At 47.1% G+C, this 18,573-nt stretch overlaps 1 protein-coding gene across 1 annotated transcript in view; it reads right to left on the bottom strand.

The window, feature by feature from the left end:
* Positions 1–15,483, bottom strand: part of TUBGCP2 (tubulin, gamma complex associated protein 2) — a 36,881-nt gene extending 21,398 nt beyond the window's left edge. The window contains 9 exon segments of the mRNA XM_010007782.1: positions 2–95; positions 837–1,026; positions 2,579–2,778; positions 4,096–4,303; positions 5,691–5,753; positions 8,298–8,457; positions 11,765–11,941; positions 13,923–14,051; positions 15,334–15,483. Of these exon segments, the coding sequence (XP_010006084.1) occupies positions 2–95; positions 837–1,026; positions 2,579–2,778; positions 4,096–4,303; positions 5,691–5,753; positions 8,298–8,457; positions 11,765–11,941; positions 13,923–14,051; positions 15,334–15,483 (1,371 nt within the window).
* Between the last annotated feature and the right edge of the window lie 3,090 nt (positions 15,484–18,573).

The following is an 18,573-nucleotide window of genomic DNA, read 5'->3' as shown; positions in this document are numbered from 1 at the left end:
GCTGAACCACAGTGTATCTTTGATCCCAATATTTGTCATTATAGTCCTCCTGAATCTTCTCTTTCTGCAGCTTGTGTTCCTCCACCATGAACTCACTGGACAGTTAAAGCAGATGTTTAGAAGCAGGAAGTGGTACAATGAGGATTACTTTTTTGACTTGTAAACTGGTAATATGATCTATAAGCAAAATTACCTCCCGAAAACACATTCCAATCCAGAACTGAAAGGAGGCTGTATATAGGAGAAGCATTATCAGGAAAAGGTTTTTCACCCAGAGGGTGTTGAGCACTGGAACAAGCTCCCAGGGCACTGGTCCCAGCACCAAGCCTGCCTGAGTTCAAGAAGCATTTGAATAATGCTCTAAGGCACATGGGGTGATTCTTGGGGTGCCCTACATAGGGACAGGAGTTGGACTCAATGATCCTGACGGGTCCCTTCCAACTCAGCATATTCTAAGATTCTATGATTCCATGATGTGAGAGGAGGGCTCACCCCTGTTGTGAAGAGGATGAGGATGTGGGAGAACACTTAAGGGTGGACAAGCATGGGTAAGGTACAGCTTGAGTGGACTGCAGCTTGGAACTGTTGTGTTTTGCCTGATTTCCTTGAATTTGGAAAAAAAAAGCAAGTGAGAGTGTCTCTGACTGCATAACAACTGAATCAAATCAGAATGACAGCTGAACATGTTCCAGCAGCTCCCCTTGTCTGCAGTGCTACCTCAGGCCCCTGGGCTGTGCAGAGCAGAGGGATGGGGGCACCCAAGTAGAATACTCCAAAAACCTGAATAGTCTTTCTGAATTTTTGCTTTTCATTGTCATTCCTTAACTGTTCCTTACCTGTAGGGATCATTGATGATGCCTCGATAGATCCACTTTTCCAGAATTTCAAAGTAAGGCACACTGGCTGCCTTGGTTAGATACAGGCACAGCTCCTGGGCCTGGCTGTCCCCCGTGTAATTGAAAGTCCTGTCATGGAGTAAGCTCAGGGTTGATCCTCCCATGCACTCACCTTTGTCCACAGAAGTAGCTAAAATTTAAAAACACAGACATAAGACACAAAGCTGAGGCAGATTAATTGCACAAGCTGTTAAACTTCATGAAGTTAGCAGTTGATTAGCTGGCCACCCTCAGTCACAGATCTCCATGTCAGCTGCACACCCCAGCTGTGACAATGCAAGGCCATTTCACCACACAACCAACAGCTTACACCCTGAAATGTCCTGAAATGAAAACCCACCATCTGAAAATGCAATAACCAAGCTCAACTACCCAGGGAAGAACTGAACTCAGGTAGACACAAAGAGGCTTAGAGTCCCAAGGCCTCCTACCCTGCCAGGACTCCCTCTACTGCCACGTAGATCCAGCTCCCCGGTGGTAATGAAAGAAACACAGTGCGTTGGTTGAGAAACCTCTGACCTTAGAAGCACTTCTGTTCTCAACCATAACGCTGAGGTGGCCATGCATATTTCTTCAACACCAGGATTTAGGCAGGTTAACAGTGAAATTTCTAGTTTGCCATCAAAAAAGGGATGTAGGGACAGAGGAATACAGCACTGTCATCAGTTTCCAACAGAAGGAATCCTTAATGTAGTTGGCTAACTTCTGTGTGTTCCAAAAACCTGAACATTTCAGGAAAAGTGAATGCCAAGAGGGATCATCCAATTCTAGATTGTAAATAGAACAGGTATTTATGTCCAGAACACACAAGGGGTCCTGGTGGACAACCAGCTGACCGTGGCTCAGCAGCATGTCCCTGCAGTGCTGAACACCAACTGCACCCAGGGCTTCACTGTCAGTGATGATACCACTCTGCCCAGCACTGGTGAGGGACACTGTGCTCAGTTTGGGGTGCCCAGGATGAAGGACAAAATTAAGAGTTCAGTAGAAGATAAGCTGGGAGGGGCGTGGGGCTGGTGCTCAGGACACACAAGGAAAGCCTCAAGGATCTGAGCTTGTTTGCTGAGAGAAGATGAAATTGGGAGCAGTTGAACACCACTCCTTCCCTATCCAACTGATGGTTCTAGAGGAGATGGTATGAGGTACCTCTTGGAGGAGCCCATTGACAATATCAAAAGGGCAAAAGTTACAAGAAGGGCAATTCTAGTTGGAGAAGCAGAAAGCAACGTTCACAAAAAAGGTGGTGAAGTAATGGAAAAGGCTCCAGAATGGTGGGGGATTTCCACTGCTGGGGATTGTCCAGAATCACCTGGACATGGCCCTGAGCAACCAGCTGTAGCTGTGAGCAAAGGGCTGGACTAGAAACTTCCAAGGTTTCCTCTTGGTTGAACTGATTTGTTGTTACACATCCACACTAGCTGGAGAGGCACTTGGGAAGAAGCTGAGCAGAGACAGAAGCAGTGGACACAACTGATTTGAAGGGCATGGATGTGCTTCATGACAGCTCTGAAGAGCAAGCTCAGCCCTGGAGCTGCTGGACAAGTACAGTTCCACTTGGCTTTATTCTTTAATGTAAGATAAAACTGAAAGGACAGGTGTTCTGCCTGCACTGCTGCTCTCTACAGTTTTCAGCAGCTGTCATGCACCTGCCAAAATGCAATGAGTGTATTTTTTAAATTTACCAAGTGAAGCAAGAATCTCCAGGGTCCTCATGGTGGGCTGGATATAAAACCAGAGTTTCTGCAGTGACAGAAGTCCCTGTCTCTGAAGATGTTCCAGCTGGGTGATCAGAATCATGTACTCCTTAATGAGAGTCCGCATAGCAGCAGCCAGAGCATGGTTCACCTGTCCATACTCGAAGGAAGACTTCTCCTCTATGAACCTGCCAAAAGCAAAATGCAAACTCTTTTAGGCAAGGCACCTTCTAGCATTTGCAGAAGTTTTATCTTCAGAACATTGTACAAGCGTGTGAGCAGAGAACTTGTTGGAAAGCACATCAGCCTGCAGCTGGAGTTTCAGGTCTCATGTTTGTGTTCCCCTATTTCCCATCAGCACACTTCCTAGGAGGGAAAGCTGGGGGAAGATGCTTCCTTTCAAATTGCAGGGGAACTAGAATTATTTGCAAAACCACCATGTTTTTACATCTCAGCCAGAGCTGAGATTTTTCAAGGTCTTTGAATAAGCAACAGATTAGAGGGCAGGAAAAGCTCTCCAAAGGAAGCAATGTGCACACTGTTGCTAGCTTATGACACCACAGGCCATGGCAGGAACTCATCTGACCAGAGGAAGATGGCTCCATACATGTTAGTGGGGAGAGAGAGAGGCTGCTGAACACAGGTCTTATCATCTGGATGGAGACATGTCAGAGAGATTGGATAAATCATATCTTCAAAATGCTTCTCTCTCTTTACTCATCTTCTAGGGACTTGGAATCAAGTATCTTTAACAACTACTTAAAGTAGGTACCATAAACTAGGCAGCAGCAGATTCTCCTGCTCAGAAGCTCACAAAGGTTGTATCATTTCTGGATGCCCAGAGGAGAGCAAAAAGCAGGAACCATGGAGAAATTAATTGGAAGATACAAGCCAGAACCAACAGACATATCCTATTTGCACTTTGCCTCAATGTACCAAGACCAAGTTAGGACAAAGCAAAGGTGAGATGAATGAAGAAGTGAACTGGCAGCACAGAGCAGCAAAAAGAATCACAGAATCACAGAATGCCAGGGATTAGAAGGGATCTCTGAAGATCACCGAGTCCAACCCCCCTGCCAGAGCAGGACCAAAACTAGGGCAGGTCACTCAGAAAGGCATCCAGACAGGTCTGGAAAGTCTCCAGAGAAGAAGACTCCACACTCTCTCTGGGCAGCCTGCCCCAGGGATCTGTCACCCTCACAGTGAAGAAGTTCTTCCTCATGTTGAGGTGGAACTTCCTGTGCTGGAATTTGAATCCATTGCCCCTCGTCCTATCCCAGGGCCCAAGTGACAAGAAGTTGTCCCTGCCTTCTTGATGCCTTCATGTATTTATAGATGTTAATGAGATCCTCTAGCTACAACCAAATCAAAGACATTGTCATTCTTATTTTATAACTGCATGGGTTTAAATTCAGCTTGGAAGTTAACACATGTACAATGACAGTGTTTATCCTACAACCTGATGCTCAAAGAACATCCTCCCCTGACAAAAGCCAGCTTGGTACCTGGTGACAGCAGAGTAACTTGCTGCAATGGGAAGAATCCTAGTCACTAGCTCTTTGATGGACAAGTCCAAGTTTGGATCAACTGAAAAGGCTCGGTTCTGCCTGCCTGCCAGAGGCTGTGCTGTGATGTATCTTCCATCCACACCAATCAGAATGTACAGCAAGTCCTCCACAATCACAGATTCTTGGGAGGCTAATGGCAAAGTACCTGTTTTCCAAGAGAAGACAAAAAAAAAGAACACCATCAGAAAATGCCGTGGTACTACCTGTTTGTCCATTCTTATCAGTCTAATCTAGTACCTGAAGTTTGACAAGAAGAGATGCCACCATTGACAGAGAAGAAAGGAAGTTCACACAAAGCTGAATCAAGACATACAGAAATAAAACTGAGTTGGGGTCAACTCCAAAATCACCTGCCTGGCTTTCCAGGGAATCTCTGGAAGTCCCATCCCTGGAAGTGTTCAAGGCCAGGTTGGATGGGACCTAATCTAGTGGGAGGTGTCCCTGTCCATGCAGAGGGGTTGGATCTAGATGATCTTTAAGGTCTTTTCCAACCCAAACTTTCTACCTTTTTTAAATAGGGGCATAACATGTCCTTTCTTCCAGTCACCAGGGACTTCACCTGACTGCCATGACTTTTCAAATATCATGGATCGTGGTTTGACAACTACACCCACCAATTCCTTCAGGACTCTGGGATGTATCTCATCAGGTCCCACGGACTTGTATATCTTCAGGTTCCTCAGATGGTCATGAACCTTATCTTCACTTACAGTGGGGGTGACTTTGTCTCTTTAATCTGCATCTTATGGGCCATCAACATGAGTGCTGTGAGAGGAGAGGGGCTGCCAGTAAAGACTGAGGCAAAAAAAGTTGTTGAGAACCTCAGCCTTCTCCTTGCCTGTTGTTACCATTGCACCACTGTGGCTCATCAGGGGGTTATGCTTTCTTTAACCTTCCTTTTCTGGTTTACCTACCTGTAGAAGCCCTTCTTGTTTTTCTTAACATCTCTTGCCAAGTTCAGTTCTAGCTGTGCCTTGGCCTTCCTGACCTCATCCCTGCATCACCAGGCAGCATCCTTATATTCTACCCAGGATACCTGTCCCCTTTTCCACTGCCTGTGTAGGTCCATCTTGCCTTTTAGTTTGACCAGCAGGTCCCGACTCAGCCATGCTGGTCTCTTACCTTCCTTGCCCGACTTCTGTACCAGTGGATTGAGACCTCTTGTACCCTATGGAAGAAGTTGTCCCTGCCTTCTTGATGCCTTCATGTATTTATAGATGTTAATGAGATCCTCTAGCTACAACCAAATCAAAGACATTGTCATTCTTATTTTATAACTGCATGGGTTTAAATTCAGCTTGGAAGTTAACACATGTACAATGACAGTGTTTATCCTACAACCTGATGCTCAAAGAACATCCTCCCCTGACAAAAGCCAGCTTGGTACCTGGTGACAGCAGAGTAACTTGCTGCAATGGGAAGAATCCTAGTCACTAGCTCTTTGATGGACAAGTCCAAGTTTGGATCAACTGAAAAGGCTCGGTTCTGCCTGCCTGCCAGAGGCTGTGCTGTGATGTATCTTCCATCCACACCAATCAGAATGTACAGCAAGTCCTCCACAATCACAGATTCTTGGGAGGCTAATGGCAAAGTACCTGTTTTCCAAGAGAAGACAAAAAAAAAGAACACCATCAGAAAATGCCGTGGTACTACCTGTTTGTCCATTCTTATCAGTCTAATCTAGTACCTGAAGTTTGACAAGAAGAGATGCCACCATTGACAGAGAAGAAAGGAAGTTCACACAAAGCTGAATCAAGACATACAGAAATAAAACTGAGTTGGGGTCAACTCCAAAATCACCTGCCTGGCTTTCCAGGGAATCTCTGGAAGTCCCATCCCTGGAAGTGTTCAAGGCCAGGTTGGATGGGACCTAATCTAGTGGGAGGTGTCCCTGTCCATGCAGAGGGGTTGGATCTAGATGATCTTTAAGGTCTTTTCCAACCCAAACTTTCTACCTTTTTTAAATAGGGGCATAACATGTCCTTTCTTCCAGTCACCAGGGACTTCACCTGACTGCCATGACTTTTCAAATATCATGGATCGTGGTTTGACAACTACACCCACCAATTCCTTCAGGACTCTGGGATGTATCTCATCAGGTCCCACGGACTTGTATATCTTCAGGTTCCTCAGATGGTCATGAACCTTATCTTCACTTACAGTGGGGGTGACTTTGTCTCTTTAATCTGCATCTTATGGGCCATCAACATGAGTGCTGTGAGAGGAGAGGGGCTGCCAGTGAAGACTGAGGCAAAAAAAGTTGTTGAGAACCTCAGCCTTCTCCTTGCCTGTTGTTACCATTGCACCACTGTGGCTCATCAGGGGGTTATGCTTTCTTTAACCTTCCTTTTCTGGTTTACCTACCTGTAGAAGCCCTTCTTGTTTTTCTTAACATCTCTTGCCAAGTTCAGTTCTAGCTGTGCCTTGGCCTTCCTGACCTCATCCCTGCATCACCAGGCAGCATCCTTATATTCTACCCAGGATACCTGTCCCCTTTTCCACTGCCTGTGTAGGTCCATCTTGCCTTTTAGTTTGACCAGCAGGTCCCGACTCAGCCATGCTGGTCTCTTACCTTCCTTGCCCGACTTCTGTACCAGTGGATTGAGACCTCTTGTACCCTATGGAAAGCATCTTTAAAGATCTGCCAGCTCTCTTCTGCTCCCATGTCCCTGAGGGCTGTTTCCCATGGGGTCCTATTTACTAACTCCTTGAAGAGCTGGAAGTTTGCCTTCCTAAAATTCAGAGACCTGACTAAGCTTCTCATCTGCCCCTTACCCCTTAGGACAGTGAACTCCGCTAGTGCATGGTCACTGCAGCCCAGGCTGCCTTCAACTTTGATATCCCTAAAGAGTTCACTTCCATTCGTGACAATCGGGTCCAATAACACATCCCCCTGGGTAGGACTGTCAATTTCCTGATGTAAGTTGTCATCCAGGCATGCCAGGAGTCTCCTGAATTGCCTACAACTTGCTGTGCTACTTTTCCAGCAGATGTTGGGATGGTTAAAATCCCCCAGCAGGATGAGAGCCTGCAATCGCCGTGTCTCCTCAAGCTGGAGTGAGAAGGTTTGGTCAATGGGCTCCACTTGCTCGGGCGGTCTGTGACAGACTCCAACCACCAGGCTCCCTTTGGTGTTTCGATCCCTAATTCCCACCCACAAACTTTCAACTTGCTCATGGCTATTTCTTAGGGACAACTCTTCACACTCTATCGAATTCTTCACATAAAGGGCAATACCTCCCCCGCTTCTTCCTGTCCTGTCCCTTCCGGACAGCTTATAGCCTTTGATAGCCACACTCCAATCATAGGATTCATCCCAACAAGTTTCTGTAATTGCCACTATATCATAGCTTTCCTGTAGCATGAGAGCTTCAAACTCCTCCTGTTTGTTGCCCATGCTGCTACAGGTTTCTTGGAGAAGCCAACCATCCCTGGATATTGAGCTGGGCAGGTTGACTACTACTCTCTTGTCAAGCACAACTACAGATTTTTCAGCTGAGAACACAAATCTGACGTTCCTACAGTAGAATGTTATGGAGGCCATGACTCAAGAGAGAAACAGGACTGAGAAACTCAAAACAGATTAGATTCCAGGGATCTATACTGGATTTACAAGGCCATGGATGAAAAGGAAAAGCTGGGGTAGGGTTTTTTACATGGGTATGTTGTGAGAGGACAAGAGGCAATGGTTTGAAAGTTAAAGAGGGGAGATTTAAGTTGGACATTAGGAAAAAGTTCTTTCCCATGAGGGTGGCAAGATGCTGGAACAGGTTGCCCAGGGAAGCTGTGGCTGCTCCATCCCTGGCAGTGTTGAAGGGCAGGTTGGATGGGGCTTGGAGCAGCCTGGGCTGGTGGGAGGTGTCCCTGCCCATGGCAGGGGGGTTAGATCTTGATGATCTTTAAGGTCCCCTGCAACCCAAAGCAGTCTGAGATTCTGTGATTCTATGATCAACAGAGGGGCTAGAATTCAGCACAGGAGAAACACGGAGAACAAAATAAGTTTGGGTTGGTTTTTTTTTTAACCCCAAGAGTGCCAGGAGCCAAGTTTTGTTTTTATCCTCTCATGAAATCTGAATGGCCCTTCTGAACAAGTACAAATAATACAAAGTTCAAAGCAATTTGCCTTGTGTGCCACATACCTATAGGTACCGTTGTGTCAGTGCTTAAACTGGTGCCAATTAAGAAATCACCAATAAGTGAAGGTCTCTCATACACCCAGGATGGAAATACTGGAATGGGCTGATCAGAATTCTTCTTATTCTGCTTATCCCGGAGGATTTTTCGTGTAAGCTCAAGAGGCTGGTGGAGAGAGAGAAAGGAGAAAAAACAATCTTCAGAAGTGTAATAAATGTTGGATTTTAAGCAGAAATAGACTGTAAACTGGTAACTTGAGAACAAAGTAGAAAAGTTGATGTTTCAGTAGCACAGTGTAGGATGTGGTCTCCCAATATCATCTAGTCTATTGGTCTCAGTACTGCTGAGGTGATTCTTTAGACAGTTTTCCTTCTTTTTATTGGGGGGTACATCAAATCAGGCCTTTCTGCAGCCCTCCCACCAGCCTAGAAGCTAGGGCACACACAGGGGGGCAGAATGGGGATTTGCACAAGCAGCAGGCAGCTCACTACTTTGCAAGGTGCACTGCATGAGAGGCAGCAAACTCCTTCCAGAAGCAGGAACATCTTATTCAAGGAACACTTGCAGTTAGGACAAGGACCACCTCTGACCTTGTAACCCACTGAAGAGCTGTGTCAAAGGTAGTCCAGATAATTCACCCACAAAGAGCATGAAAATGTTTGAGTTTTGTACTCTGAGCAGGAGTCAGCAGGGGAAGTGAGCTCTTAAAGACTGAAACACCTCCCACCCCTGGCTCTGGCTCTCTGACACTAAATTGAACAGAGTGCAAGATGAATTATCAGCTGGAAAGGCTTGAGATGTACAACCTACATGAATATCTAGAGCCCCAAGTGCTCACAAAGGGGCCATGCTTATTAATGCCATTTCCTATGCTCCACAGATGTCTATGTGGGTCATTTTACTTTCTCCTCATGGGAGGTCTCAGAGGAGAGAGGAACTTGGGAAGGAAGCAAACATATGTGTGAGCTTTGCATCTTAAAGAACGGTGTTCCTGCATGTGAGAGGTAGTTAATGCAAACTGTGGTTGGCTTTGAGCCATTTTTCATATGCTCAGAGCTGCCCAGTGCTGGGTCTTGAAATCCTTCTAACAAGTGGACCCACTCCTCCAAGCAGCACTAGTTCCACACATCTCTCAGCTGGCAGGAGGCTGATGTGATGTCCTCAGGTCAGAGAGGCACCCCAAAGCAACCCCATGTTCCTGCTTGCACTGTGTGTGTGAGCTGCTAGAAGGACCTCCACTTCCTCTGCTTCCCCTAACAGGATCAGGACTCTCACAGGAGGGTATGGAGAAGGATGAAGAGGCAAGTAAGCTTCCAGCAATTCAAAGGAAGACAAACCACATAAAGCAGCAGGTCTCAGGGCAGAACTGAGTCCTTCATGTGGGTAAACAACTTGAAGTTTAGAAATCTTTATTCCTCTGCTGAAGCAGCATAGCATAGCTTATGGATCTGGTACAGTCTGGACACAAAGACATTGGCCAAAAGATCAAAACATTATGTACACTTTCTGTATTATCTTGAGGTCTGGTTCATTAAAGGAAGACCTGGAATGGGAGTTCTAGCATTGGTCCTGTGCAACATGGCTGTAGGAACAAGCCATGGACTTTGTCGCCACACCATCTCCATGAACCATGCACACTTATGGGAGAGCAGACTAAGAAAGTGTCCAAGTCCAAAAGCTTCTGAAGCATCGTGAGAAGTATAGACCACACAACCTAACAGAGCCAGGTAAGATCTCAGCAGCACACATGGATGCAATACTAAGCAACAGAGCTAGTTCAGTGAGGTGGACTATAGAAAATTGTACCTTGGGAATTCAGAGACATGAAGTAATTCCTGCCTTCAACTGTCAAAATGAAACCAGATCATAGATTGAGACTGGTTTAGGTTGGAAGGGACCTTTAAAGATTATCCAGTCCAACTCTCCTGCCATGTGCATGGACACAGAACCCCAGACTGGTTTTGCTCGGAAGGGACCTTAAGGATGGGCAGGGACACCACCCGCTAGACCAGGTTGCTCCAAGCCCCATCCAACCTGGCCTTGAATACTTCCAGGGATGGGGCTTCCCCAACTTCTCTGGGCAACCTGTTCCAGTGTATCAACCACCCTCTCACTAAATATTTGACTGTATCTGGTTGCTCAGAGCCCCATCCAATCTGACCATGAACGCTGTCAGAGACAGAGCATCCCATCCAGCGCTACCCTCTTTCTGCTTAAAACCATTGCCCCTTGTCCTGTCACTACAGACCCTGGTAAAAGAGTCTTGGAATCCATCTTTCTTATAGGCTTCTTTCCTGTATCAAAAGACTGCAGTGAAGTCTCTCTGAAGGCTTCTCTTCTCCAGGCTGAACACCCCGACTCTCACAGCCTGTCTCCAGAGCAGAGCCCTGATCATCTCCAGGGCCTCCTCTGGACTTGCTCCAACAGCTCCATGTCCTTGTGTTGGGGAACCCAGAGCTGGACCCAGCTCTGCAGGGGGGTATCCCAAGAGCAGAGCAGAGGGGACAATCCCCTCCCTGGCCCTGCTAGTCACACTGCTGGGGATGCAGCCCAGGACATGGTTGGTTTCTGGGATCCAGCACATGGTGCTGGGTTATGTCTTCTGTTTTGTTTTTTTTTTACCAGTATCCCCAAGTCCTTCTCCTCAGGGCTGTTCTCCATCCCTGGTTATTAAGCTGGGCAGATTGACTAATACTCCATTGTCAGGCATAACTACAGATTTTTCAGCTGAGAATCCAGATATTCCTGAATACTGAACTGGCAGATTCTGTGATTCTTTTCCTTCTCCCTAATTATTGCTCTTTCACCTCTGTCTGAGTAACTGCCCATACACAGCTGCTCCTGTGCCTTCTGCAGCCAAAACAGCCTTATCTTGACTCACAAGCTTTTTGTCATAATTTATTCCCCCTGCTGAGTTGAGCAGTGGGAATGATAGGGTGGCTAGCCAAGGTCAACCCATAAATATAGGAAATAGAAGTTAGGATTTCAGTAATACACTTCCTACCTCCTGGCCTACTGACAACAAAACACTTGCTTAACTGTTTTCTAAGCTTGTGTGTTGCAGTGATACACTTCAATTCTCTGGAAGGTTTAATTCTTCCTTTTTGTCTTTGCCATCACTTTACAGCATTTATTCCAGGAGCTCAAATAGCTTAGCAGAGGGAAAAGCTGTGTCCACTCGGGGAAGGAGAGGCATCTTACCCACATGATCTGAACTCCTGGCAAGGATGAGGACACCCCACAGTGGCTGCTGAGCCTAAACTTGACTTTCTTTAACTGACTTAAACAGAAAAACATCCACTCATATTCAGAACAGCACAAATATTTAACACAATCTGACTAATAAACATTGAGAGATTATTTAGATGATCTGCATGGATAGGAACATTTATCACTCTACTAGATGACAAAAGTTAAGACCACAGCTATACACAAGCAGATTTTGTGCCCAAAGCCTGGGAAGAGACAGTACCTGCTGTACACTGGAGGTGGCTGTGACACTGCCCAGCTGCTTGCGTAGCTCCTCAAGCTCCTGTAGAGATATCTTGGAAGTAGAAGAGGGGATGGAAAAACTTGTGCTGCCACCGATTGCTGCATTCGCTGCAAGTTCTGCCCTGTCTTTCGCATTTTGCTGCAAATACTGGAGTGTCTGTACATACACACCAAAAAAAAAAAAAATGGTCAGCACACACTAAAGCAAAAATCCTAGAAACATAGGGTTGGAAGTGACCCTCAGAAGATCATCCAGCCCAACCCCCCTGCTGCAGCAGGAACACCCAGGGCAGGTCACACAGGAACATGTCCAGATGGGGCTTGAAAGGGGCCCTCCCCAGCCTCTCTGCGCAGCCTGTCCCAGGGCTCTGTCACCCTCACAGCAAAGAAGTTTCTCCTCATGTTGAGGTGGAACTTCCTGTGTTGTCACTTGGTGTCGTTTCCCCATGTCCTGTCACAGGCACCACTGAACAGAGACCGGCCCATCCTTGACACCCACCCTGCAGATATTTCACAGAATCACAGAATCATTCTGATTGGAAAAAACCCAGAAGATCATCAAGTCCAACCATAACCTAAATCCACCAATCACAATCTAATCTACCCATTCAGTTCTTAAATCATGTCCCTCAGCACCACATCTATATTTCTTTTAATCACTTCCAGGGATGGTAACTCCACCATCTCCCTGGGCAGCTCCTTCCAGTGTCCAACCACTCTTTGAGTAAAGAAATTCTTCCTAATATCCAATCTGAACCTCCCCTGGAGCAGCTTCAAGCCATTTCCTCTGGTCCTGTCATTATTCACCTGGGAGAAGAGCCCAGCCCCCACCTCCCTACAACCTCCTTTCAGGGAGTTGTAGAGAGCAATGAGGTTTCCCCTCAGCCTCCTCTTCTCCAAACTAAACAATCCCAGCTCCCTCAGCCGTATGACAGTAAGATGGTTGTGCTGAATCAGACCACAGGTGTTTCTATCTCAGTTTCTCCACGTCTTAGTGGTTTTTATCAAGAGGAGTATAAGTCTCAGTAGCGCCATTTAATAAATGCTAGAATTGGTTAACTGTTGATTTCCATGTGCTTCACTGAACATTTGTAGTCCCGAAAAGAGTAATTGTCTCAAAACAGCCTTCCTGACAAACTGGATATTGAGCTTGGGTGGGGTCCTCATTTGATAACCACCCTCTTGTCAGAAGGAGAGGCCCTCATTTGGTAACCACCCTGACAAACTGGACATTGTCCTTGCAAGGGAAATCCTCCTTTGGCAGCCACCCTGATCAATGGGACACTGTCCTTACTTGATAAGGAGCAGCGGCCAGCAAGAGGAGCCCTGTGGAGGCACAGTGCCACCCTGGAAAGACCTCTGTCCTGTTTAAGGACAGAGTGCATGTGTGAAATAAAGGTAGTTGCTCTGTCAACCCAGACAGGGGGGCCAAGTGATCACCTGGACTCCCGTGCCCCACCAACTCATTTCCAGAACAGTCTATACAAAGTAGGCTGAGCCTCCCCAGGAGAGGGAGCCAGGGGCCATCAAAGGGGCAGACTGGATATGCTCGGGGTGTGCATCCACCACCCACAGAGCACAACTTCATACCAAGATCAGCACTGGATCAGCACTGGTGGGGATATCTTTACTATCCCCTCCTTCCTCATCTCTGTATCTATGTCTCTTTGTCTGTCTGTCTCTCCCCTTCTGTCTCTTTCTCTCCCTCTCTCTGTTTCTAACCTTATTCTCAGCACATCAGGGTAACATCCCCTCTGATCTTGCTAAATTTTTCTAGCTGTAACCTGTTTTGAAAGCACCATTTTGCTAAGTTCTGTTGGTTGTAACCTGTTGCTGAGAGTGATACTGGTGTGTTTCCTTTTGGCAAGCTTTATGATCTCACTCCATTTTAAGTTAAGGTGTGTTTTGTGAAAGCCTCCTGGGTCATTACAGCACCACACCAAGAATTCCTGAGCTTCATCTCACCAAATGGTTTGTTAAAAGAGATATTTATACTTAGTTTGGGACCCCAGCTCTGGGGAGCTGTGACCACCTGGTGAGACATGACTATCACCAGCAATGTTGCTGTACTCAAAATCAGTGCCTTGTTGCTACTCCTGAGTACTTATAACATATCCAGTTCTAAAGGAGAAACCAACCTCTTTGTCTTCTGTGAGTTTTGACAGTAGATAAACCAAAGAATCCAGATGTCTCGTATTTTTAGACTTCAGCTCATCATACTTCTTTAAAAAATCTTCTGGTGTTCGAGAAAATTCTGCTATTTTTACCTGTAAAACACCACATTAATATGAAATGTTTAATTTTCATTATTACCACAGCACTCAGAAGAGGAGCATTGTGCAAGCTTGGAGACAAGGTGCTGGTGGCTGCTGTCACCAAAGTATTTCATGGAGTCTCACAGTGGTGGGGGTCTGAGGTGACCTCTGGATACCATCTAGTCCAACCTTCTGCTAGAGAAGGGTCACCTGTGCCCTCAATCCCGCCTGCCCCCCTGTAGTCCAACCATAATCTAGCTCTATCAATCATTACCTCAACTCTACTCAGTCCAGTGTTTAAACAATGTCCCTCAGACCAACATCTCTACATCTTTAAACACTTCCAGGAATGGAGATTCACCCCCCTCCCTGGGCAGCCAGTGTTTAAGAGAGCACTGAGGTCTCCCCTTGGCTTCCTCTTCTCCAAACTAAACAATGCTGGTTCCCTCAGCCTCTCCTCATAGGACTTGTCCTCCAGGCCTTTCACCAGCTTAGTTGCTCTCCTCTGGACACGCTCCAGCACTTCAAAGTCCTTCTTGTAATGAGAGGCCCAGAACTGACCCCAGTACTCAGGGTGCAGCCTCACCAGTGCCAGCACAGGGGCACAATCACCTCCCCACTCCTGCTGGCCACACTATTCTTGATGCAGGCCACGATGCTGGTGGCCTTCTTGGCCACCTGGGCACACTGCTGGCTCATGTTCATCCAGCTGTCAATCATCACCCCCAGCTCCTTTTCTGCTGGGTAGCTTTCCAGATACTCCTCCCCAAGCCTGTAGCATTGCCTGGGCTTGTTGTGACCCAAGGGCAGGACATGACACTTGGTCTTGTTGAACCTCATGCAATTGGTCTCAGCCCATCAATCCCACCTGTCCAGGTCCCTCTGCAGAGCCTTCCTGCTCTCGAGCAGATCAAGACTATTTCCCAACTTGGTATCATCTGAAAATTTGCTGAGGAAGTCCTCGATCCCTTCACCCAGATCATTGATAAAGATATCAAGGAGAACTGGCCCCAACCTTGAGCCCTGGGGACATCACTGGTGACCAGCCATCAAATGGACTGAACTCCATTCACCACAACTCTTTGGGCCCAGCCATCATTTACTCCAATAAAGCCTACATCTGCCTAGGCCATATTTAACCAGCTTCTCTAGAAGAGTACTGTGGGAGATGCCATCCAAAGCCTTACTAAGGTCCAGGTAAATGACACCCACAACCCTTCCCTCATCCACCAATGGGTCACCTTGTCATAGAAGGGTAATATCTCAGCTGCAAGGACAGTATGACAACACTTGCCTTTGCACTGTGGGCAGAGACAGTCGTGGTCACGTAAGGTGTCCGGTTCTTCTGCAGAAGGTCAATGTAGACCTCAGCTCCTTCCCCCCCGTGGACACGCAGCAGGCTGAGCAGCTCGTTGACATCGTGGTGGATGCGGAACTCACTCATGCTCCTGAAGCCACGAACTCTGTGGGAGCCAGAAACAAAGGGGGTGAGTTATTCTTTTACTGCTACAAATGAAAAGACACCCTCACAAACACTTCCTGACTATGAGGCTATGAGCCTTCAGGGGTGGCTAAAATATTTGGCTGGAACAAAGAAATATGCACAAGGGGAGGAGGAGACAAGCAAAACTGAGATAACTGTGCCCAATTTAACTATACTGGTGCAAACCCCACCCTGTGTAGGATTTTTCAATCTCAAAATCACACTGGTGGTGCAAAAGTGACTCAGTCATTTTAACAAGTGCTGCTTTGTGTACTGACAGGCTACAGAGAGCTGAAGCTGCTCACTTCAGCAGCCTGGCCATGCTGCTGCTGCTTCTGGAGTTACTCAAAAGCAGTTTTTCCAGATATAGGCAACTATATATTCTACTGCCCACTTCATTTGGGCAAGCACCAAATTCTGCAGATTTATTAAAATGATGGCCACAGAAGTAACAGTGTAACTGAGGCTCCATGTAAGCATGGAGTTTAATGTGACACCCTGCACAGATGCAGAATATCAAGCATATGGAGACACCTTTGGTTTACCAAAATCATTGAACTATTTAGTCTGGAACAGACCTCTGCAAACTCTGGTCCAGCTCTCCACCCAAAACTGAGTCAAACTAGAGCAGAGTGTGTGGGGCTTTGCCCAAACCAAGCCTAAATATTTCTATAGACACAGACTCCCTCATCGCTCAGGGCCCTGATCCTCATGTGGACACCTTTTCCTAATATCCAACTGCAGGTTCCTGCTGGTGACTTTGGCGATCTCGCTGTGCCCCTCCCAGCAGTCTGGCCCTGGTGGCTCTAGGACCCCTTTCGGCAGGGGGAGAGGCTTTTGGGTTCCCCTTCACCTCCTCATCTTCAGCTGAGCTAGCTCAGCTCCCACAGATTCTCCTCACATGCCCCAGCCCCCACCCAACACCACCAGACCTTCCCAGGCTTGCTCTAGTTTAATTCTCTCCAAAGGGAGCCCCCAGCCTGGTCAGTGTTTCAGATATGGTGCCACAAACAATGTGTTCCTTTTCATTGACCTGCTGGAAATGTCAACATGGGTGAAAATCAGCCTCTTTACTGGCACAGAGCTGGTCACACGCCCCCAGGGACTCCAGGTCCCCCAGTCACCCTGCCTCTGCTGGCACTGGGGTTATTGTGTCTCCAGGACTTGGTAGTGGCATTTTTCTGATTCCTAAAGGTTTCTATGAGCACACAACTCTGGCCTGTCAAGTTCTCCATGAGCACTCACCAAAACCCCAGGCCCCAAACCCTTCATCCTTATTGTGGAGTCCCTGAATTTGCCAAAAGCCACCCCTGCTGTCGGACACATCAAATGCCACCAGACACGGCAGCAAGAATCAGCAGCAGTAACAACCTCCAGAACCACCTGTAAGGAATTAACCACAGGCTGGGCTGGAAGAGACCTTAAAGACCATCCAGTCCCACCCCCTGCCATGGGCAGGGACACCTCCCACCAGCCCAGGCTGCTCCAAGCCCCATCCAACCTGCCCTTCAACACTGCCAGGGATGGGGCAGCCACAGCCTCCCTGGGCAACCTGTTCCAGCATCTTGCCACCCTCATGGGAAAGAACTTTTTCCTAATGTCCAACCTAAATCTCCCCTCTTTAACTTTCAAACCATTGCCTCTTGTCCATGTAAAAAACCCTACCCCAGCTTTTTCTTTTCATCCATGGCCTTGTAAATCCAGTATAGATCCATGGAATCTAATCTGTTTTGAGGCAGCCCCTGAGTGACTGGCCTGTGAGATATCCTGGAGTTCTTTACTCAGGAACCTAAGAACACAGGTTTTCTGGAACCTGGTTGGGTTTTTTTTACACTTTCACACAAGTTGGGTGGTTTTGATTTTTCCATCCTTCCATCTCTGGGGTCCATAATTCAATGTTTAGCTTGAATCAGGATGTGGAGCAGAAACCACTCATGCATGGTGTCCTGCTCATTGCATCCCTCTTCCCAAGGGAAGGTCTCTCTGATTTCCTGTGGGGTGGCCCTGCTGGCACAAATCTGTGAAGCCCAGTCTTGGACTCTGGCCAAAAACCTGGGGAAGGGCATAAATAATAGGAAAAACAACATGCAGGGCAGTTTCACCTGGGTGCTCTCACACCTTTTAACACTTTCAATAGCCTGGTGCTTTCATGGGACAACTCATCAAAACATTGGGATGTCATCCTAGACTACACCATCAGCCAGAGCCTGTCATCTCTTTTGGGTTATTTGCCCTTTGGGAATCACTTTGCACTCAGTAAATCAGCAGATCTTCCCCATTGTCCCTCAGCTTTCCTGCTGCAAAATGGAGCATCATCAGCAAGATTTCTCTTTTCCAGGTTGCTAATGAATGTGCTGAAAACCCTGGATTTCAGTAACGGGGGGTTTCCCATGCTGCAGGTTGTGCTGGTGCCCCTGGGGTTCCTGCTGTGCCCCTTGGAGAAGAGTCCAGCTCCAACACCATCTCTCTCTCTAGAAACACCTCCATCCTCATGAGCTACATCCCCACTGGCACCAGGGGCTCCTGGTTTCCCTGGGAGGTGATGTGGTCTTTCCACACCTGGGGGTGAAAATGCGGATGGAGACACCTCCAGCTGTCTTTCCAACACTCCCCAAGTCCTGAGAAAGGAGCCTGGAGCTCCAAAAAACTGCAATGACAAGGGAATTGCTTGTTTGCCTTTTCAGTGAGCCAGGGTTTTATCCAAGTGTGGGGAAGAAGAAGAACAGTTTCCCACACCAAATGAACGAGCTAAAATGCAAACAAGGTGAATATCCTCATTTGTGCAGGATTCCTTCTATTTTCCACCAGGGGCTGTTTGGTTTCCATCCCTTGGGCAGCTATAAAGCTGAGGCAGCATCAGTCTGGGGAGATGAAGCAGGGTTTTATAGCTAGTATGCTGACGAGGACATGTCCTCATCTCCAGTGTTGGACAGGGAGACATTTGTGGCATCATCTCTGGGTTTAACTACTCCAGGATTGTGCTTTTCTGGAAGAATGCCTGGGAAGATACTGGAGTTGAGCAAATAACAACTGAAATCCCAGCACTCTTTC

Source organism: Chaetura pelagica, unplaced genomic scaffold (genome assembly GCF_000747805.2).
Source record: "Chaetura pelagica isolate M959 unplaced genomic scaffold, ChaPel_1.0 scaffold251, whole genome shotgun sequence".
Taxonomy (NCBI): Eukaryota; Metazoa; Chordata; class Aves; order Apodiformes; family Apodidae; genus Chaetura; species Chaetura pelagica.
This window is presented reverse-complemented; position numbering and strand designations above follow the sequence as displayed.